This window comes from Pavona decussata, unplaced genomic scaffold, assembly GCF_977016875.1.
Source record: "Pavona decussata unplaced genomic scaffold, jaPavDecu1.1 SCAFFOLD_93, whole genome shotgun sequence".
In the NCBI taxonomy this organism is placed as follows: Eukaryota; Metazoa; Cnidaria; class Anthozoa; order Scleractinia; family Agariciidae; genus Pavona; species Pavona decussata.
In genome coordinates, this window is record NW_028145510.1 from 742,502 (window position 1) to 764,966 (window position 22,465).

Consider the following 22,465-nt stretch of genomic DNA (forward strand, 5'->3'; position numbering starts at 1 on the left):
GACATTTCATTTCATTTCAATCAGTCCAAAAACACTTAATATAGAAGCAAAGTAAACATACATTTCAATTATATGTATACATTGCGCCTAAAGTTTGATAACTTACTTGTATGCGCTTTTGAAGTGAAGTTCAGAGAAATGTTCTGTGTATTAGCAAGAAGAGAAATTTTGGCGTTTGCTCTCAAGTTTTTCTATCCCTGAGTTTAAAGCCGTATAATCATTGGTTGGCTGCAACAGAAGTAATCATTGGATCGGCGTGCGTCTTGATTGACTGTATTCAGTGTATACTAAATTTGACGTACAGTTTATTTCAATTTTTAATTAGTGCTAAGAAAATTACACCCGGTATGAAATTTTGAACACAAACACAGTTGGCAAACAAAAGTGCAAAGACGAAACAAATTAAAACAAAGAATGTTTTTCGCATATGAAAATGTGTACGTACTATGGATGAAAGATTATATACAAGAAAAGGTTCTCGCAGTTATCTGCGCAACGAGCCAGTTGCGAAAAAACCTGAACAAAAATTGTTTTCAGGTTTTTTCGCAACTGTCTGGTTGCGTAGATAACTGCGAGAATCTTTTCTTCTAAATAATATTTTCTACACTTACTTCCCAAATAATCAGGGAAAAGAATGCATTTAAACATACATTAAATCCAAAAAATTTCGAACGCTCCTATCAGGAGTCGAACCTAAGACCTTCGATTACTAGTTCGGATGCTCTACCACTGAGCTACAGAAGACTCGCGGGAGCTAAGGCTATTAAACTACGTTCATGGGACAAACATCCTGCATACTGCTAGGATTTGAATATCGAACGTGTGGTATATGAAATAAATGTGATGGTATATTTCAAGCCTGGTGAATGAATGAGAATGATGTATTATTCCAGAGAGTGACACAGGCATACTCGGAAGAAAGAAATCCGCGTTTAATGGCCTTTGCTTCTGCGAGTCTCCTGTAGCTCAGTGGTAGAGCATCCGAACTAGTAATCGGGAAGGTCTTAGGTTCGACTCCTGATAGGAGCACTCGGATTTCTTTTTTTCCGAGTATGCCAGAGTCACTTTCTGGAAAAATACATCATTCTCAAACCTCTTCTTCTACGAATTTTGGTCTTGTTTGGCATAACGACAACGCTCTCATACAGCAACAGTAGAGTGATTGGAATCGTTAAAATCGCAAGTTTGGAGCTACTCTATTATTTATTATTGTTTACGGCTCGATCTCGAATTTGTCAAAGAGTTTTCCGTAATGAACAATCCCTCAACTGAAGTAGACCGTTTCCTCAAAAAGGGTCTACGCTTCAAAAATGAAAATACGCTGCTATTAGCCGATCACGGCGTTGCGTTGTATGAAGCGACTTTACACCATTGCCTTTTTTCGAAGCTTAGATGTTAGTTGGTGCGGTTGCTGTAGCTGCTGTTGGCAATTATGCCAGAGTTTGCTGCCAATAAAGCCCGAATGAAAAGAAGAAGTCTCCAAGTTACTGGAACTCCCCAAACTCTGTCTCGTAACAACAGTTTCAGCTGTTTTGAAATTAAAATTTCTCTGCAAAAAACTAAAATTGAAATTTCTCTACAGTACGACTGTCAGCTGACCGGCTGTTTAAATGACGGATCATGTAGGTTCACTGAAGCGTTGAAAGCCTTCAGTTGCTTGTGCAAGGAGGCCTGGCGTGGAAAATACTGCGAAGGTAACCTGTCTATTATGATTGCCAAGGACCCCTTCCCCCTATCCCCCCTCCCCCAGGATAGCGTTAGACTCTGACGAGAGAAGCATTGGGGCGAGATTATCATTAGCGATGACGTTAGAAGTCATTGCCATGACCTGTATTTACCCGGAAAAAATGGATGCTAGGCCGAGGGTTTACATACTTGTGAGCCCGCAGTAATTGGCATTAGCTGTTCCGGTCAGCCTGCCTATGCGCTTTTGTCTTCTTGTAATTAATTTTACGTTTTCTATGAAGTTATCTTTAGGCGAAGCAAATATACTTTACTTAATAATAAATCATTGGCGACAACAAGAACTTTTTCCCTGAGGAAGCAATAAAAATTAGTGATATTCTTTAGGGGAAGAATAAGGGGTTATACTACGGTAGTTGAGTCTTGATAACTTGAATGTGTAGACATAAAGTTCTGAACGTTCTTCATTCATTCCTTTAGAGACAACAACGTCCTAGTTGTTTGGTTCATGTTACAAAAACGTTTAAGTTCCGTCTATACTGGTTGATTGTTTTCATAGCATGTGGGATTAAAGACCGGCGATGTTGGTAACTGAAATTTAAACACTTCGACATATGAAAGGTTTTGCTCTTTGCAGACATTAACTACTGTGCAAGGAGTCCATGTGTCAATGGCGAATCATGCAGGAATCTTGCTGACGGCTACAACTGCAGCTGCATTGAAGGACAATACATCGGCAAACACTGCGAAAAAGGCAAGTTTTTCAACTTATCGAGTACATGGACTTGCTTTTTCTGGGCTAGAGACACTTAAGTTGCGTTCGATGGACCGTTTTCCGGGTTAAGAATAAGCAAGATCGCTGCTAGATTTCACCTTTTAAGTAAATCTGGGAAGACATTTCTACAAATGTTCGCTGATGCACCTGATATAATTTAAGAGCCATTTACATTTACATTTACATTTACATGTTATTAGGTCGGTAAAATCCTGATCAGATTTACTCTAGTAAAGACCAGTGACTCCAAAAGCATCTTATGAGGAATTTCCAGTAGTCCTGTCATCATTGTAAGTATTCCTATTCTGGAAATAGGGTAAATCGAACGCAGCCTTACTAGCTTTGCGATTTCCCTGACTCATTCACAGCCGATCAAACAAGATTTAGCAATATGCACGAGGCAAAGGATGGAAGCAAAGAAAAAGATCGAAGTCCCCAAATAAAAACGAACCCATGCTCTTCCGTACGACGGTCGGATGCTTTCTTAAAGCACTGAGTTGCTGGGAGAGGCGAGCTCGATCGATTACTAGGTTCATACGCTTACCAAGTTGACCATTTACTGTACCATCTGTCTTTCTTTACCAAAATTGAGTCAGTTTGTGAGGGATCGTAGAGGGGAGGAGCTGAGTGGATTGTATAGCCTTCCGCTACCTGTTACTTTTACGTGATTCATAAGTTCACATCGATACTTTTTAATAGCCAGTGCGTACTTTTCTCCAAATTTTTTATTTTATTCTAGCAGCACCATAAGTAAGCACATTGCTCAACAGGTTATACTCCTGGTTTGAGCGGTGTCCAATCGAGTGTCGTAAACACAACAGATTATTTACTTATTTATTTATTTATTTATTTATTTGTTTATTATTATCATTATTATTATTATTTTTATTTTTATTTTTTTTGTATTTCAAAATCCAATCACAACAGGTGCCGAAAAAACGCAATGAACTAGTCAGAATTTAAAGCAAATACATCTAACCGGCGCCAAGCGCGGGAAAACACGTGCGACCGAGGCACGATGCATGGTTTTGGTTTTACTTATTGGTTAAGAAAGTGGCACGAGTTTTATCAACCAATCACAGAGCGTAGTAATACAAAACCAAAGCAAATTAAAAACGCAATTACTTTCGACACTCAATTGAAAACGTCCGCTCTATACTATTTTTCAGGGGCACCCAACGGATCGTTTAGGTAAATTATCTGTTCGAAAGACCCTTAATCCCCTACAATTTTCTTCAGGGAATATTCACCTCGAACGTTCGTGACATGGGAAATTTAAGGCCTAGTGTTTTCGGATTGATAAAAATGTCGTTTCGGATACCGAATAAAGGTCAGCTTAGATTTTCGGGAAATGGACAAAAATGCCCAAGTAATTTCGAAAAGACTCTAGTTGCCCTGGAATGACTGAACAGATAAAAATATTACAGCGCGGCCTGAAATGAACCTACAGAGCTTTAAAGTCACTCCAGATAGCCTAAAATACCGTTTCAAAGGTTCTGAGAAAAAGAGTGTTGTTGGGTGCCCCTAATTTTTAAATGGCAACACCAACTGATACCATCTACAAACTTAGAATTTAAAATGACGATAACGCTATAATAACCAGCACTGTAGGAAAGTACTTGCGGTATTAGAGTTTTCATTTGCATGGTTTATTACACTTCGCAGTAGACCCGCACCCTTCAAAAGCTCTGTTTACACTGGATCCTTATAACCTGCAGCTGTATTGTTTTTACGGCTGGGAACATTGTAGAACATTAGGCTGGGAACATCGTGCAGGTCACGTTGACCCCACATTTCGAGGAGTTAGTTCGAAAAACTTAAAGTAGGGCCCACTTGGGCGTAACTGTCAACGTTAAACGTATAGTCCAGTAAAAATCACTTTTTAACGTGCGGCGGTTAGTTTTAAGACGCTGGCTGCCCCACTGGATTTCATCTACATGCTCAATACAAGAACCGCATTACGCAAAATAGAATTTGACGACTTCTGTTTGAAGCAAGCAAGAAAAAGCTATCTAAACATTCTTCGTTTTTCCCTCAGCTTGTCCAGTACCCCTCGGTATGGAAAGCGGAGCTATCCTGGACTCACAGATAAGCGCCTCGTCAGAATGGCGCTCCGATCACGCCGCACAACAGGCCAGGTTGAATTTTCAACAAGGCGGAGGGAAGACTGGTAGCTGGTCGTCTCGCGTAAATAATGATAATCAATGGCTGCAGGTGGATCTTAAAAATACAACAAGAGTAACGCGCATAGCGACGCAGGGGAGGAATGGATGCATATGTAGTCAGTGGGTTACAAAATACAAGATACAGTATCGTAACGATGGACAGCCCTTCACAACTTACAGGCAAAATGGAGATCCCTCAGATACAGTAAGAATGCAACTGCATAATTAATATTTTCAACGACGATTGGAACGCAAAAATTGTTATCGTGTAACATAGCGCATCGAAGACCGATAACACACTAATTGTTGCGAGGCTTATGTTACACAATTACAATTTTTAACTCAACATTAAATTTAAATGACTCAACAAACCTTGTTGCCAGGACCCTCCCTGTTCCGCTCTCTAAGAAAAAGAAACAGGCCCCTAGGTTGATCACAGACTGTGGGACAGTGTCACGAATGGAACCAGTGCCATGGTTCCTCCAGCTATCACTTTTTGATCAATTTTCTACAGTTTTGAAATAACCACTGTCGGGAAATCGGGAGGTCATGTACGTCATCACCTGCGGTGCTATTTTGGAATTCAGAGGAATTGTTTATGGACGTACCCTCTAGTGCTTATAGTCATATCTTTTACACTCGCGGAATTATGGATGGGGAGGGGGAGGGGGGACGGAATCCGATTCCGCGACCACTAAAACCCTGAGTGTATAATTGGCCAGAGAATCGACTTTACTGGGGTATGAAAAGCTGAATTAAGCACTGCCACCCCCGCCTCCCCTTCCCCGATCTTGCTTAGCTGTCGATCAGAAACAGTAAAACGACTTCTGAAAAGGTAAATTTCATTTCCACCAGATTTTACTAGGGAACAAAGACAGGGATACAGCTGTGTATCATCAGCTTAACCCAATAATTGAAGCTCGCTACGTTCGAGTCCTTCCTGTGGAGTGGTACGGTCACATATCCATGAGAATAGAGCTGTACACTTGTTAAAGGTAAGATGACTCCATCTTCTTCAGACAAGACTGTCGACCGAACAGATTAATACGTCGTTGTATGTGTTGTGTGCTTTAAAGCTATGATAATTGACACCGTTTAAAAAAGACTGAAACCCCTTTGTTGCAATCACAAAGTCACGATCAGGTATGTTTTTCTTCTGCAGATCAGTGATCGCACCCTCAACAGGTGGCTTTGGATGAGGCGCTGTGATTTAGTCTTGGCGCATCAGCCAGTCTGGAGGAGGTTAATGCGGTGTCTGTGGTCTGTGTCCTGTTTTTCCCTGGATAACAAACTTTACTCCACTCTGAATTTTTTTAGCCAAGTGTTCCAAGAGGATCTTAACAAAGTCCCATGGGTAACAGCGATAGATGAGCATCCCATCCGAACGGAGCGGGAGTAGTAATGTTCACAGTCGGCGCATGCTGCAAAAACCAGAGTTTAGCGCATTTATCGATGTCCCACATGCCTCGCCTCCTGACGTATCCTGATTATGACCACTTACGGCCGGGACGCTTATTTACTTTTGGTGTAGAGAGGGCGCTCATTACGGGCGGGGCGCTAAGTTTTATTCTTTCTTCATATTTCTCCTTTTTTTCCTTATATCACCATTGGAGTATGTACCTAAGCACTCTAATGAAGAATAACATGAAACGTAACACTACCGACTGTTTGCATGATCAGAATAGCGTCTGCTTGCTTCTCTGTAATATCTTCAACAGTTTTTAATATAGCTGAATATATACCGCAATTTACGATGAAATTATGATGCCATACAATAGGAAATTTGGGCTACGTACGCAATAGGGGCGCTTAGTGAAATGGGGTGCTGATTAGAATTGGAGCGTTTCTTAACAAAACGACATTCAAGGGAGAGATTGTATTAGAAAGGGGCGATCATTGGATAGAGCGCGCGAAATTAAATCATTACGGTTTACACAGTGTTGAAAAGTGGTGCTGGGGTGTGGAGGAAGTGTGGGTGTGGTGACAGTTTAAACCCTGCTTAGTCTGATCCCCAAGGCCTTCACAACCTAATTCGTCTTCCCGACCCTAGTAAGGTGAAACTAGTAAGGCTTCTCATCAGGAAATTTCTAAAGCAGTATAGTTGAAAAGAACACACATACGACAGTGAACATTTCCAAAGGTTTAATAAGAATTTCCTTGAACCAAGCCTTGTAGTCGAATCTTGAGCTGGTGACATAGCGTGTAGGCCTATTATACTCAATTGCTTACAGTGCAGCTAATTCAACCATGAATGGCCAAAATATTCATGGAATGTTGACTGTGTTACCTTCTAACCAAATTCTGTCATGGGTTTAGCCACGACCGGTAAGGTAGGCCCTTTGTAAAAAGTACCCTAGAGCTTCCTGTTGTTACAAGATCTCGCATATCAATATCTACAATCAACATTCCACAGATATATTCAAACCTTTGTTAGCTACACTGTTAAATCTGCCAGGAATCTTCGTCAACATATTCTAAATTACACCTAGCTGGCTTATGTCTCTTTACGACTAGAACGTTTTTACTTGTGCACAACACTTTTTTTTTTAACAAACATTGAACCATGGCCAATCTTAATATATGTACAAAACTAAATACAGACTAAATTTTTTTTCTACTTTACATAACACCAAGGTCAAAACTATCCAAATTGAGTTATATCACAACACAACCCCAGGCCTGCCATGCTTACTATTATTACCCCCTTGAATTATTATTACTATTACTATACACCAAGCCAGTGACTAGTGCTTATTGCCCGCACTAAGTAATTGGCTACTCAAACTCTAGATAGCATTTGTTATTCACTTTTCAGTATCGTCCTGGATTTCGTGTACAATATTTTTTTCTGCCAATTGTCACAAATAAAGTGACCAATTGGCGCTGGCCATTTACTGGTTCGGTGACTAATGTGAATATTTACCTTGCCGATTTGTGGCTTAGTAAATATCCACCAATATCCATCTTAATTAAGGTGAATAATTATCATTATTATTAAAGAGTTCCATGAACAAAATAAATTAATATTCGTACTTAACATCTAAAATCGTGACTGAGAAGAAGTTGAAAAATGAACAATGCTGTTCAGTAGCTTCCAGTTATTTGGTTACACTGTAGAATTTCATCTGTAGACGCTATCTCTTGTAAGTGACCACCGTCCACAAAATCAAATTTCATTTCAGCAATACTGAAACCTCTCTAAAGTGTCTCTTCTTAAACAGACACCTTTCCTGACATTCTGTGACTGGATTAGAAATGGACTAATCTCTCATAGATAAATCTGCTTCCTCGATCAATAAAATATTATTGATCGAGGAAGCAGATTTAAACACCTCTCCCCTTCCCTCTACAGGTGGCATCTTCTCACATCTTTGTAGAAGGGTTCCCAGGAAGGGGAGGGGGGGGGAGTACTCAGGTATATAATTATTAGAACCCTACACCCAAGAAAAGTCTAATGGCCCGGACAAGTTCCTTTTTTGCAGGTAGAACTTAAGGCTTTACGTGGCTTTATAATCACACAACAAAATATTATATTATTTTATTTACCACAAATCTACTTCTTCAACTTTACACTAGGATATGCTTTTCATCAAACAAATTTTCTACACTTAAAAAACATCTACCAGAAAATTTTCAATCCAACAAGTCACCAAATTGCTGATTTCAAACCCAGAAAAGGCCATTGCACTCGGTTGTCACTAACATACACAAGTAGAACCCCTTCCCCTCAAAAAAGTGTTTTATGACTTAACTAAATTGTAGAAACAAGAGGATACTTACTGTCTAGGACTGGATGGTCACTTACAACCAGCTCAATTCTGTATAACTTTAGATACACCTTTCACCCTTACATTCCTTAATTAAACCCTTAAATCAGATCCCAGGCTATTGAATGCTATATTACAGCATTCTGTTAGATACAAACACATCTTGAAAGAAATACTTTTAAATAATAGTTTACAATGATATAAAAATATTTATGCTCAACATTGCTAAGACTGATGTGATTAGCTGTGAGGAAGTGAAAGACAGAAATGATTTGCAAAACTTAATCTATTTTCAACTACAAAAATATAAAGCAATTACATGGCAGTAAGTATGCTTATAAATTTTACAATAATATGCATTTGTTAAATAAATCCCTAACGAACAACATTTAACAAGAAACTAATCCAACATTCGTTTTTTCACCCAATGGAACACTCTAGTTAGCTCTTTATTATCTTGAATTAATTTCTGCCTCTACAGGATGGACACCTGTCTCACCGGACACAGCGGCAAAATGAGTGCACAAGCTCTGAATTTTTCTTTTTGGTGAATGACTGGATTGTGAGCATGACTTCAGCCTCTACTTCTGTGGTCATTTCTGTACTAAGGACAATCATCCTTGCATTGCAAATGAACATTTCCTAATCTTGTCCCTCCCAAGGCAACATATTTTTTCAGAGGAGAACCCGACAGAGAGAATTGCCATGATGAAAATAAGCTTATACGCAACAGAGTTCACAGATGTTTACAAGCACTCAACTTCAGGCAAAAAATTTACTGTTGTTGCAAAGATATTTTTTCGTTAAAAAGATATGTGACCAAGATGAGTCCTTTTGGAAACTTCCTTGATTATAACAACTTTTGTTCAGGCCTTATCCCTCTTCAATTGAAACAAATATTAAACAGAAATTTTAAAACTGCTGCCATTTTGACATCTGGTTGTTTCCATGGAAATAACGTTATAACAGCTCCCTTGCAAACAGAATTAGCACTCTTAATCATGCACACTAATTTTGCCGATGCGTCATCTCACTGTTGTCTGCATTTATGACCATCTACTGTATGGGTTCTTTGTCTCGACTTTGTCTTGACTTGTCTTTCAAAAGGAGTGCCGTAGCCTGTTAAACTAATGATGCAGTAAAACAATAGTTCTGACCTCATGGTTCCATGAGGTAACTTAACATTTTAAACCCAAATAGTGATCAGCCTCTAATTTCTCCTCATTATATCACTACTTGATCACATGATAAAGGTCATGAGAATTGAAGGAATGATCACAAAACATGAAAGGTCTTGATTTTTGATAAATTTTCTCAACTTAAGTACCATAAGAAATATTAGAGACAATTAGATTCTTGTACGAGTATGACCACGACTACAAGATTTGACTTCAACTACTTAGTGAAGTATTTTACCGTGTGAGTGATGAACGTGATACAGTTTTGAAAGATGATTATCATAGCAAATCCCTTTTGTGACTCCAAAAAGATGAGATCACCTACATTTGGCTATCTCATTTTCCCACGTGCAATCTTTGTCTACTGGAAAAAATCGTCATACTCGTAATAGAATGTAAGGGCCTTTAGAAAGAGAACAGTTAGGAGAAAATGCCTGTTGATATTTGGATTTAAAGGGTTGAAATCAGTCCATAAAAAAATTCAGGGCCCAGTCATCTAAAGCTGACTAATGCTACTACAGGGTCAAATCTTGACTACATGAACCACAACTACTTTTGTTGCTTTCACTTGAAACTGTTTTCACTGCTAACTTTTTTGCTATATTCAAAATGACTAGGACAAAAAGAAAGCATAAGAATTGTCAATAAATTCAAAGTTGCCCCTTAGATGGATAGGAAATTCAACAATCTTGCTAATTACTTTGTAGCCTCAGAAGACCACGAATGTCCAATACTATCGACCTCATACAACTGGAAAACACCATGTTTTGACTCACAGAGATGGATTAGTTCAAATGGACAAAATTAGTCCATCTGTATGGTTGAAAGATGCCTTTTGGCTCGTATCAGGTCAACAGTATTGAGAGAGATTTACTACTACAAGGCATTTAACAGTTCTAAACGTAAACAGAGAATGTGCTACATTACAGTGATGGAAACAAAGTAAATAAAATGGAAGAGTGTAAAACCTTTTTGCAAAATTAACTCAAAAGTGCGCTTTACATGTAACACCCACTGCCAAACATCTAGACAAGTACTGCCATGTAATGGAAAAATTATTTTGTTCCACTTAGAAGAAATTGCACTGGAAATTACATACAAGGGAATCCTGCTATACAGAGCTTCTCGACAGGGAACCAAATCAACTGTGATGGCAATTTCAATGAAAATGTCACTCAGAAGTCTAATATGTGGTGTGAACTACTTCATGATTAGACAGAAGAAAAGGTTCTTGCAGTTATATACACAACCAGACTGTTGCTAAAAACCTGAAAAAAAATTCAGGATTGAACGGGATTTGAACCCATGACCTCTGCGATGCCTATGCAGTGCTCTACGAACTGAGCTAACAAGCCAACTGGCAGCTGGTCAGTTGGTAGAGCCCTGCACTGGCATCGCAGAGGTCATGGTTTCAATTCCCGTTCAAGTCCGAATTTTTTTCAGGTTTTTCGCAACAGTCTGGTTGTGTATATAACTGCGAGAACCTTTTCTTCTATCTAATCTTTCATCCACAATGCATATACATGTTACACATGTATTTCATATTCAATACTTCATGATAACTGCAAATCATCCAGTTTACATACGTACTGTGGCAGAACTAAGCTGGAGCCAAATTCACCAGAGATAGCATTGAAAACCAAAAATAGAAAGATAAATGAACCATCACACGTTACTGCGGCCTTTTTCAAACCCTCATTTTCACACATAACATTTGTTTCCCGAATGCGGAAGTTGGTGGGGTCTTCTGCACAATGCTTTGACTCTATATAATTAATAAATTTATTGTGTTGGATTAAATTATTTTTTTGTCTAAATTTCATCCACTGATTTTAAGCATTTTGGTTCTAGTAGTTACTATTAATTGCATTTTCAAAATATATTAATATCTACATAAGGTCAAGACATGTGTTAGTTAACACTAATGCAATGTATTATTTAAAAGCAAATAGGCTGTAAGCAAAGCGAGACTGCTACACTGTAATAATAACGGAAATAAAAACATTTTAAAGATCTGTACAATGTAACCCCAAATTAAAACAAACTTGCTAACTCCAATATTCACTATGAATACGACCTAGATGATTTTAAGTGTTTACCTGTGCCTTTAACAAAGTGGTTTATAAACTACATGTTCCAATTTGATCATTTACATTAAAGTAACATTTTGTTTGGAACCAAATCCTGTAATTGAAATGTTACATGGTGATACATAATAATCATACCAATTTTTGCTCGCTATATCTGGGATGTCCTGTCATTCTTAAGTGTCATATCAGGGTTACACTGCAACAACATTTACTATATTCCATGCTGAACAAGCATATTAAATTTCACTAAAAAGCATTAAATAAATTTAAAACTATAAAACATCTTCTTCAGCAAGACTGATGTTACATCAATCTTTCAATGCAGAAACTTAACAAACATCCGCTTTTATCTGTTCATTGTAAATCAAATTAATTCAATCCAGTAAGGCCTACCCACGATTAAGCTTTGTGAACTTTGACCTAAATCAATTCCCCCAAACAAGAACTGCAAACAAGAACAACAGGAATGGCAAAGCAGCCATTTGTAAGTACACAAGAGACAAGGACTTTGTAAATTTTGACCTAAATTAATTCCCCCAAACAAGAGACAAGGACTTTGTGAACTTCGACCTAAATTAATTCCCCCAAACAAAAACTGCAAAAAAGAACAACAGGAAGAGCAACTTTAGCAGCCATTTGTAAGTAGACAAGAGACAAGGACATTCATTCATTACTCAAGAATAAACAGAGGGGAGAAGTAACTTCCCAACGTATCAATCATTTTACAATAACTGTCAAAATTCCTGCGTGCTGATTGGCTCATAACTATCATATATAAGAGAACAGTCAATAAATGACATCAGATGTAATATGCAAGCTTTCTCAAAGAACAATAAAGCCAATTCACGACAGTAGTTTTCTTTGTCTATAGACCAGAAAATGAAGCCATAAAATGGTCAAACTTGGCAGTGAAACCACTCACCATTCCACTTGAGTTTTGAACATTTTATGACGTCATTTTATGGTCATTAAGAGTACAGACCAAAGAAAAGTGACGTTGATTTGTTAATTATAACCCCTACCTAACTGCTGCCTTACAAGTGAATTACCACCTCAGTAGTCCAGCCTGTTGCCCCATGACAGCACAACGTTTTGGATGCATAACCTGATCAGCATCCAATTTCTCCTTACAAAGTTAAAACTTTGCCAGTCAAACAAGTCATGAGAATAAAGAAAATAATCGCTTTCTTAATGTTTAAAGAAATTCCTTATAACTAGTAGCTTAAGAAATAAAATGGAAAACAGTGAGGGAAGAAAACATGTTGGGAATTAAACGGTTAACTACTAAGCTCTAGGCTCCTTAGATTCTCTCATAGCCCTTGCAGCTTGTAATGGTCATATTAGAGAGATTAAGAATTACGGTCATGGTGAGTTACATTTCTTCTGCTTGATGTGTCCTTCTACTTGCACCAATGAATAATTGATCGTGGTTAAAAACAGGTTGTGAGATGTTCATGTCTGGCAAATTGTTGAGAGAAAAACAAACACAGGACCTGCAGGAGGTAATAAAAGCATGACTGTCAGTAACAGCTAGCAAATAGAGTGAAGATGACATGCAACTCAGCATTTGAAAACCCCAGTTGACTCTTTCTAATTTTCACTAATCAGAACTAAATCAAATACAAGACAACCACCAAATGATTCTTTGGGAAAGGAAGTTTTTTTCCAGTATACAAATACAAGAAAAACAACTCAAAACTGAAACTGGAAATAAGGGAACTGGTCATAACAAGTTTGTTCCAAGAGGACCCACCTTGTCTGGGGTAGAGGGGTTATCGAAAAGACCACCTATCTTGTGAACATTACCGAAAAAAATTTTATTGCCTTTAAAATTTGAGTTGACACAGAAATATTCAGCTAGCAAGAGTGAGGAGGGATGAGTTGATTTAAAAGGGGGAAGTGGGTTGATGATGGGGGATTGGCCCAAAGGTTGGCATTTCTACGAAAATGACTAAAAGACAAAAGGCGTGGAAAAAAGTTCTCTTTGGTTTATGATTGGCTATTTCCCTGGTTAACCGCAGTCAAATGTAAAAAAATAAGAAAAGCATGTACTTTTTTTTAGTCTTTGATTTCGCGATTTACTGGAAAAATTTCAGGAACCATTAGAGGTGAATTTGTTTTCCAGGTGCCACACATTCAAACAGAAAACAAAGACACCTAGCACTGACTTGTCCCATATAGTTAACTTTTAAAAAGACTTGAAAACATTTTCAGTAAAATTTAATTGTAAAAAGATTTAGTAAGCTCACAGACTCACAAAAACCATATCAGCTCTTAGCAAAAACCTTTCTTTAACAGACTTCTCTCATTTTTTTTTTACGTTTGACCGCCGTCAACTTCCCTGGTGGAGCCAGTAACAGCTTTGAAATGTCTGTATGTGCATGCTTAAAGTGCACCTAACCCCAAAATTTTTTTTCACTTTACCCATAACGCACTGTGCCGGCCAAAACCGGCCATGATTTCAGGCACATCCGTGTGCACTACGCGCTGGGAGCCTACCTCCCCTAGAAGGGAATATTTTGTCCCCTATTGTTTACATTGTCTTCAGAAAGGACTGACCAATCAGAATCCACTTACCACGCATATATTTTTAGGTCTTGGGGGGCCTAGACAAAAGAGCTTTTTGTCTATAGAAAGCCGTGTCATATTTCAATTTTTGTTGCCTCGTGGGCCGTGTGGCTAAATTTTTAGCCGCCAAATTTTCGCGTTTTCCAAAGGAAAACACACCTTTTCGAAATGGTAAATCGAAAGAAGAACTGCTAAGGAATACACAACAGTTTCGACAGCGGAAATCCGAGAAATAACGGCGAAGAAATTGCGCTGCGAGTACGAATTGTTGTTTTATCCAAGCGACGAGCGAGCAGACAGCTCAAATCATTATTCAAGCCACGGACTTTCTGCGAAATTTTAGAGTACAGTTTCTGGGAATTCAACAGCCAAAAAATTAGGTTTGCTAGTAAATTTGTACTGAAATACTATCCTAATTGACCGATTCTTTGTACTCCGAATAGTTTTTACGAAATATTTGAAAAACGTGCCTCGCACTGGTTGATAAATTTGCTTCAAATTGGACTTGTTGTTCCCTCAAATCGCTTGCGTGTCTCTCGTCTCGAATTTATAATTATATGCGTTTCTTTCTAAGGCGTAACTAAAGACTTCTCTGAATATATTTTTTCATTTAGGAAAGCTTTCTGTGTTTTTCTTTCTAGTTTCATTGAGAAAACATGAGAACTGTGTAATCTTGCGTAAACAAACACATGCTCTCGACACGGATCAAATTTCACCCATGTGACGCGCGGATAAAATTTCATCGAAATTTCGGAAATTTTTACCTTCAAGTTTGTTTTTTGGAAAATTTTTAATTGGCAACTAGTGTATTTTATCCCATAATTAGTAATTTTAACTATCTTAGACTAAAGGGGTGTTGTTTTTCTTGTCCTGTAAGTTATGTATTTTTACTGCACATGGGGTAGGAAATAACCAGTTTTAATTACCAATTTTGCTGAATTTTGAAAAACCTCTGGAAACGGCTGGTGCGTAATGGGTTAATACAATGCAAATCAGTTTGTGACGTCAAGTAAGGAATAGACCCATGCCCCTACCAGCTCGGTCATCGGACAGGTGATGGCTAGATTTCGTAACTTTTACAGCATATAAAAAGTCAAGATTTGGTTTGAAAAGGCCCCAAATAGCGCAATATGTTTCGAACAGGTGCAAAGATTTATTTAAGAGAAAAAAAAAATTGAGGTTAGGTGCACTTTAATTTCGTCTGTCATATGTTATTGTTAGCATTATTAACTTCAAAATCAGGTGCTCAGAATTATCCCAGAGTTGAATTATTTCTGAAATTAAAGCATGCATAAATCGAATTACCTTTTTCAGTTTGTGGGATGTTCAGGACATGATCTGTTCACTTGAAACCAACTATCAATGCAACTGAAAGTTCAGAAGTTTTTTTTATTATTATTATTTCACGGTAGCAATCTAATGAACATACAGTGGAACCCCATTAACACGACAATCTTTGGGTTTTTCATGGTAGCAATCTAATGAACATACAGTGGAACCCCATTAACACGACAATCTTTGGGTTGTGAAAATGTGGTTGTAATAACAAGGTGGTCACATTAACGAGGTGGTTGTAAAGCGGGGTTCCACTGTACTACATTAACAAGTGAATGACAGTACAAACAAAATGCTCGGTAAAAGAAAACCAAAGTCTATTTGCCATGATCAGTTCAGCCATTAAAACTCTGGTTTTCACACCATGAACCATCTACAAATGACAAACATTTGTTTCATTGCTGTTTGCCAATTCACACTTTTCTTGTTGCTGTCATTGCAACGACAACCTGTGCAATAATTTCTATATTTTGTGATGAAGAGACAGCCACAGACATGTACATGTATGATATTTTATATTCTGAGCTCTATTGCATTACTAAGCTAAGAGCTCATCAAAGGCAGCATTGTACTCAGCAGAACATATGACCTTTCACACATTTACATTAGTGCATTAAGTTAAAGACACAAACTCAGGGCTGTCACTAAGATTTCAAGTTGCTGGATAAATACAACAAGTAGGTGGGGAATCAAACAGCTAGGAATTTCTTTTGGTTCTATTTTTCTTCTATTTTCCTATGAATATAGCCGGGGGCCACGTTCTTAGTAACTGGGGGAAATCCCCGGCCCCCGCCTCTTAATGACAGCCCTGCAAACTGGTCAGACAACTATGCATAATGAAACATCTTGGAATTCTTACTAGCACAGCCTATTTCCAAGTTAAATCAAATAGAGGAGCCTTTGACAGCAAAACAACAGATGGAGCAATAATTACGCATTTTTTTTAAATACAAATGCGTGTACATATACCATATTAAATTTACCTCTTGTGGTATATACACAAACATGGCAATCTTGCTATTGTATCACCTGTGAAAATAGTAATAAATAATAATAATTAATATTTCTACGGCGCAAATTAACATGTGGATATGATCAAATGCGCCTTACAAAGTATGTAAGAAATTAAAATAATTAATTAAAAATAGTTATTTACAATTCTTACATCAAAAGCTATTCGTATTGTAAGGAACTCTAAATAAAAATGTCTTCAATTTGGACTTAAAACATTTAAGATTGTCTTCGTCCCTCGGCACTGCAACAAAATGTACAGCATCGATTAAAGCAAGCAACACAGCCGATCTTGAGTGCTGATAGTCAAGCTAACAGCTTATAAAGATTCATCCTGACCCAAACGGACGTCTTTTATTGGCTGCTCCCTTTATGGATGATTAATGAGTTTGAAAATTAAGTTTGAAGTTCATACTTTCCTTTAAATGATTTCCCAATTGAGGTACCCACCCTTTCTAGAATTTTCAATCCCTTCCATGGGGGTGGGGGTGGGGAGGGGGAGGGGGAGCGAGGAGTGGGTGAGGTGGATATGTTTTGAAACTATAAACTTCAATATTTGTGATGGCACCACCATACAACTCTATTTTAAGTTCAGAAAGAAGAGCTTCCTGACTCTTAAGCCCAGGATAGGTTGTACACATTGCTACATTTTACATGTACCTATGTTTAAATCTTCAAGGCATATAACACATTCTCCATTGTCTTGTTTCAGTACATCCTCTGAAAGGGAAAATATTATGAACCAAATGAATTTAAATAAAAAAATACATGTATTTTAATGCCACGGCTGTCACAAAATTTGAAAGAGAAGTCTAAAAAATAATATAAGTAAAGGTAAGCCAAACAAATGGAGACCCACAAGTCTCTTGGGGGTATGGCAAGAAAAGCCATGTTCAACACATTTTCAGCAGTTTCAGGAGATTTGGTCATTAAATTAGTGAAATTAACACTTGTTAATTTAATTGAAGTCTATGAAACTAAATGCAGCTTCAATTAATGCAAATTGAAGTAAAAACTTAAGGAAATTAGCACAAATAGTTTGTAAAATTTTGAAATGAAGGAAATTAACACATGTTTGAAAGTCTTGTAATTTATCAAGGTAAAGCGTGTAGATGATTCCAATGACAATTTGCTGTCTGGAAAACACTGAACTAAATGCTGAGAAAAATTAACGGGAAAACTTCAAAAAGTTAACTTGGTTGAGTGTTCTAAACGATGTAATCAATTATTTTTATTAAAATATCATGCTAAACAAAGACAGCTGTCTGGGGTGACAGAAAAAATTACAAGGTGCCAACAGATTCACTACAGACTGTAGATGGTTATTCTTGATTGCCCTGTAAGTTCTTCTTTGACTCAAGCACCTTGAAAATCTATGGCTCAGACACTGCATTCATCAGCTAATTTGTGTTTTTAAACTTGGATGACAGCATCGTATTGATTTTAGTATTGGCTTTTCTTTTCACAACAACATTATTATTACTGTACATCACATCAGCAACTCAAAACGTAAGTTTCAGGTGCAATAAGGCAAGGGCCAGTTGCACTTTTCTTAGTTTTTATTGAGATTTATAGGAGTAGGTTGACAGTTCATAGTTTTAGAAACTCTGTTTAACAATAATTATATATACTGTTATTTCATAGCTTTTCCTGCATTTTTTTACCTATTTACTTTTTCATCTTAAACATTAATGACTTCATTTTAAACAGGACTCGTCTGAAAACCACCGATGGGTGACTGCAACTTCCTAAATAAAGTTGTCAGTATCACCAACATCATTATCATTAGACAAGTACTATTAGCTGTTGTTAAAGTCACCAGCCGCCTATAGTGCATTCAGTATTTGGGGTGAAGATGATGGAATCTGGCATCACAAAACTGAATATTCCATCAAAATTAATGCTTCAGGAAATTGTTGCAAAATAAATTTATTTAACACTTCTTCCAGGTATGTCAGTGTCCCCAATTAACACTAAAGTTCTAAATACTTTAGTTGACACACTTGTTGATTATTTTTCCCTTATCAACTTTTTATAAAAAATTCATACCAAAATAGAAGTTACAATATACACCTAAGAAAATTAACAAAATTTTAACTTTAGGGGACAACATACTGTATCTGCTAAACCTAAAATTTTTCATTATGCCCAAATGTTTCATTTACCATTTCATTTGGAATAAATTGCCTGTACACTCAACAAGCATATTGAACAGTCAAAACAGAAACAATTACACCTGCGTAATATCCTATGACAGAGTGCACTGAAACAATTTATTTCCCAAAACCTGATTCACTTTGTAGTTGTTTTGTCTAAATACAAGCTGTAAGGCTACATGTACATTAACAACCTCAGTTGTTAATAATACTCCACGCATTTAAAAAAATATGTATTATGCCATGAATGGAAAAGCATTAGCACAAGTAAGTCATATTTTTATAACTAAAGGTACATGTATCTAAATATTGAAAGGTCATCACCGTTATGGTAACAGCATGCTTTTGTTTCATGTAATGTCCATGAATAGAAAATTTTTCTATAAATACACTAGATTACACATGAAAACACTTTCACTAATAATAGTAGTCATCATCAGCTTAAAGTTTATTTATCCTGAGAACATGGATCAGCAGTTACAATGATGATGGCTGATATAAACCAATGTGATTAGGTTTGGTCCATGATCATGCGCCATAAATAAAATTGTATGAATCAAAGACGCTCCAATGTTGTACCGTGCAACATGCTGCCATACCTTAAGATTTTCCCTCAGCCAATAACAGCATGTTCCCCTGACAAACCACTGATATACCCCTTATTTTAGCACATGAAAGGCAAAACATTTGAGCCGGGCCCACAAAAAACTTGCAACATGGTGACAGAGCAGAAATTACACTGCACAGTGAAACTATCGATGTGTCCACATAATAGAGATTCAACTTTTTGCACAACATTACTGTATTAAAAACTGTGGTATCACCAAGTGCAACATCAGCTTTACACTTTGCACTAGTGTCCACTTTGAAAGTGTTGACTACACAATAATTTTCCAATTATTTTATGTGAGCATACCTCCAAGATAGACACATTTCTCAATCTCAGGTGAAAGCCTATTCAGTTCAAACATACTGTATAAAGAGTCTATAATGTATCTCAAGTTGACAAAAAACAAGGTTCTGTTTATACCAGATGCTGTTACAGTATTACTTAAATACAGTATCCATGTGGTCATTCAAAAATGCAATAATATATTACCGTATAAGAATTCATTAGGTTTTACTGTCAACACTTAACAAGGGATAAAGATGTTGATGATATGAATAATTATTCATAGATCAAACAGGGCAAAGTGCAACTCTCAAAGTCAAGGACACCTGAGATTATAAGTTTTTTTTCTCTTGGTTGAATCTACAGGGAATCGCTGAACTATGAGATTAAAAAGCTTGCTATTAGCCAAAGTGTATGTCATTGGTTATGAGAAAGTTATGCAAATGAAGAGTAGAGGAATTAAAAATAGACGTCCCTTGTTACAAATTATGTATCCCATGTCTGGTGACTGCGGTCACAACAAAAGGGGTGCTTAAAAATTAAACTTTGGAAAGAAAGCGAAAGTTTCACCGTGTCACGAAATTGAGTTTTAAAATCCCAGGAGTCTGGGTACATTTCTATTAAAGTCAGAACAGCTTCAGAAAAAGTGCTCCGTTGTGACAAGAATGAATTTCATTGATGCTTAACGAAATGGGAAAAGTCCATCTTTTATACGCCGGCTGCGATCACATCATTCACATGGCTTTTAATGGCCATACCTAATCAGAAGCAAGAAATATTACAGTTTCATCTTGGCATAATGACGTTAAACTCGGTGTAATCATAATTCAGGTATTCGAAAACGCGATCATCATTCGATCGAGCCATATCGCACCAAACACCCAAAAAAAATAAGCTTTCATTGGAACGAAACAACGTAACAGTTTCTCACTTTAAATTGCTTCTTTTAAAAAGCAACACTGCTTCAAAATCCGCTAAAAGTAATAATAAAGCGGACTACCGTTCCCAGACACACCAAAAATTTTCAAGTTCATTGAATTATTCGAGAGCACAACCGGGGGGAAACAGCTAGGGCGCTTGTGCTCGCACGTTCACAAACCAGTTCTCAAGAAGTTTACGATCTAGCAAAATTGAAGAGATTAAACACTTACCGTTATAAGAGATGCGAGGTTTGGTGAGACAAATTACCAAATGAAGTTCAATATCGTCGGCCAAAACTACTTTGGAACACACTGGGCATTTCACTCCTACGTGGAACGGGAAATCGGGAGCAGATTCGTTATGAAACGGAGGACGAAAGCGAAAAGATTACAAATTAAAACTGACATGACTTTAGAAAGCGAGATCTTCATCAGTTTTCAAAATGGAGACCAATGACGGCCAGAAACGTAAGAATAATCGATCTTACCGTTTAGGAACGTCGTGTAAGCGAACAAATGGGAAGGCAGAGAATGTGCTCCCTGCAACACAAGTCCTCGCGGCGAAGGCGAATTATCCTCTGGTGATGACGACAAATCAGATTCCTGAAGGGAAGCGGAGTTGCCAGGAATGGATAAAGATTGTCCCACATTGTTTAACGAGTGAGTCCTTATTCTAGGATCGAACGCCACAACTCTAGAGTTCTCCGGTAAACCGGCTGTGGCCATTGCGCCGCCATTGGCGACGTTGCGTGCGTTCCCTCGAGCATTATGGCTAGACTGCTTAGCTCCCATAATATTTCTCACTGGAGACCTTCAGCTGCTACTGCAGCATCCAGAAAGGCAATTCACGTGGTTTAACATGGTTAAGAAGCTCTAGGAACCGTAATCGTGCTCAGTTCATCACACACATCGTCAAGATGTTTCCTTCGCGGTGTTTTTGTTTAGGAACTGCTAAGGAGCTTTGACCGCACTGCTTGATGGGATTGCCTGTCGTCACACCACAAGATGGCGACCAATTGGCGACCAATCAACTGTAACTACCCTTAGCTAATAATCGCTACCCTTAGCTAATAATCGCCCAGGTTCTTTTGGAAACAATGCAATTAATGTACTCGGTTTTCGTTCTGAAAAATCACGTTCATTAATCTCACCGCTTACTATTAAATCCAAATAGTTTACACCTTCTGGTAGTGACGCAACTAAAATTCCCCTGTGTGGTAAAATGCGACTTACTTTGTTATTTCTCGTCTCGTGATAGACCGTTTCGTGGACCAGGTGATTCGTGGCTCCCCTCCGGAGAGAGGGGGAGAAGAAATAAACACCCCCTATCCCAAGGAACGCTAATACTCAGATCTGGTAATTGCTAGAGATTTATGATTAGCGGATGTCAAATGATGTGATGACCTACAATAACGTTTTTCTTGGAAAACGCAAGCTTCAGCAAGACCTGAAGGTGCCAACGCGACCTTCTTCCTTTTCCTGTTCGAAATTGAAAGGACGGAATTTCGAGTAGAAATTCGATCAAATTGGAATTTTTCGATCGCGTGGTCAACGACAGACCATCACGTGTTAGGAAACAAGTCTCCACCAGTTCAAAATTCAAACGAAACGGAGTTTTTAAATTTACCTACGATAGTGTTTTACAAGTACACAGTCCAAACTGTGCCAGTGGGGCTGTTATCACAGAAATTGCCGAAGGCATCAAAACTTTACCACACCGTAAGTTCACCTCAGGCTTTTCGGTTTCATCTCTTTTTGAAAGGCCGTAGTGGTTTCCGGCCGGTTCAGTTTTCGGCCGTGGAAAAACTATTGTCTGAAAGTACGCGCGCTTTTCATATCAAATAAACAACCACAATTTTGTACACTTTTTTCCAATATCAGTTACCGGTCCACAATTATCGGGGCTATTCGAGGTGGGTAACGGT

The 22,465-nt window shown here is 37.8% G+C and overlaps 2 protein-coding genes across 5 annotated transcripts in view; one reads left to right on the plus strand and one right to left on the minus strand.

The window, feature by feature from the left end:
• LOC146473455 (retinoschisin-like) overlaps window positions 1–9,923 on the plus strand; it is an 80,236-nt gene extending 70,313 nt beyond the window's left edge. For 2 of the 4 annotated variants that reach the window (XM_085118157.1, XM_085118160.1), the window contains exons 2-5: window positions 1,583–1,694; window positions 4,497–4,828; window positions 5,479–5,618; window positions 5,786–9,923. In XM_085118157.1, coding sequence (XP_084974283.1) covers window positions 1,583–1,694; window positions 4,497–4,828; window positions 5,479–5,616 — 582 coding nt within the window. In that variant the 3' untranslated portion in view covers window positions 5,617–5,618; window positions 5,786–9,923. Of the gene's footprint in view, window positions 1–1,582; window positions 1,695–2,320; window positions 2,438–4,496; window positions 4,829–5,478; window positions 5,619–5,785 lie in introns of all 4 variants that reach the window. The other 2 variants (XM_085118156.1, XM_085118155.1) reach the window with 2 other exon arrangements.
• Window positions 6,751–21,664, minus strand: LOC146473460 (E3 ubiquitin-protein ligase ZNRF2-like). Its single transcript, XM_085118175.1, has 6 exons — window positions 21,029–21,664; window positions 20,772–20,867; window positions 17,233–17,292; window positions 16,545–16,590; window positions 15,532–15,594; window positions 6,751–13,151 (listed from the first exon to the last, which is right to left on the minus strand). Exons 1-5 carry the CDS (start codon window positions 21,330–21,332, stop codon window positions 15,537–15,539), a joined length of 564 nt encoding a protein of 187 aa, XP_084974301.1. The 5' UTR covers window positions 21,333–21,664; the 3' UTR covers window positions 6,751–13,151; window positions 15,532–15,536.
• Between the last annotated feature and the right edge of the window lie 801 nt (window positions 21,665–22,465).

What these genes read in the sequence shown, in the direction of transcription:
- LOC146473460 (XM_085118175.1), bottom strand. Translation starts at nt 21,332, where the DNA reads ATGGGAGCTAAGCAGTCTAGCCATAATGCTCGAGGGAACGCACGCAAC. An exon ending in TTACACGACGTTCCTAAACG is followed by an intron (nt 20,868 to 21,028) that starts GTAAGATCGATT and finishes CGTTCCACGTAG; the next exon opens with GAGTGAAATGCCCAGTGTGT. An exon ending in ACCTCGCATCTCTTATAACG is followed by an intron (nt 17,293 to 20,771) that starts GTAAGTGTTTAA and finishes TTTCCCTTTCAG; the next exon opens with AGGATGTACTGAAACAAGAC.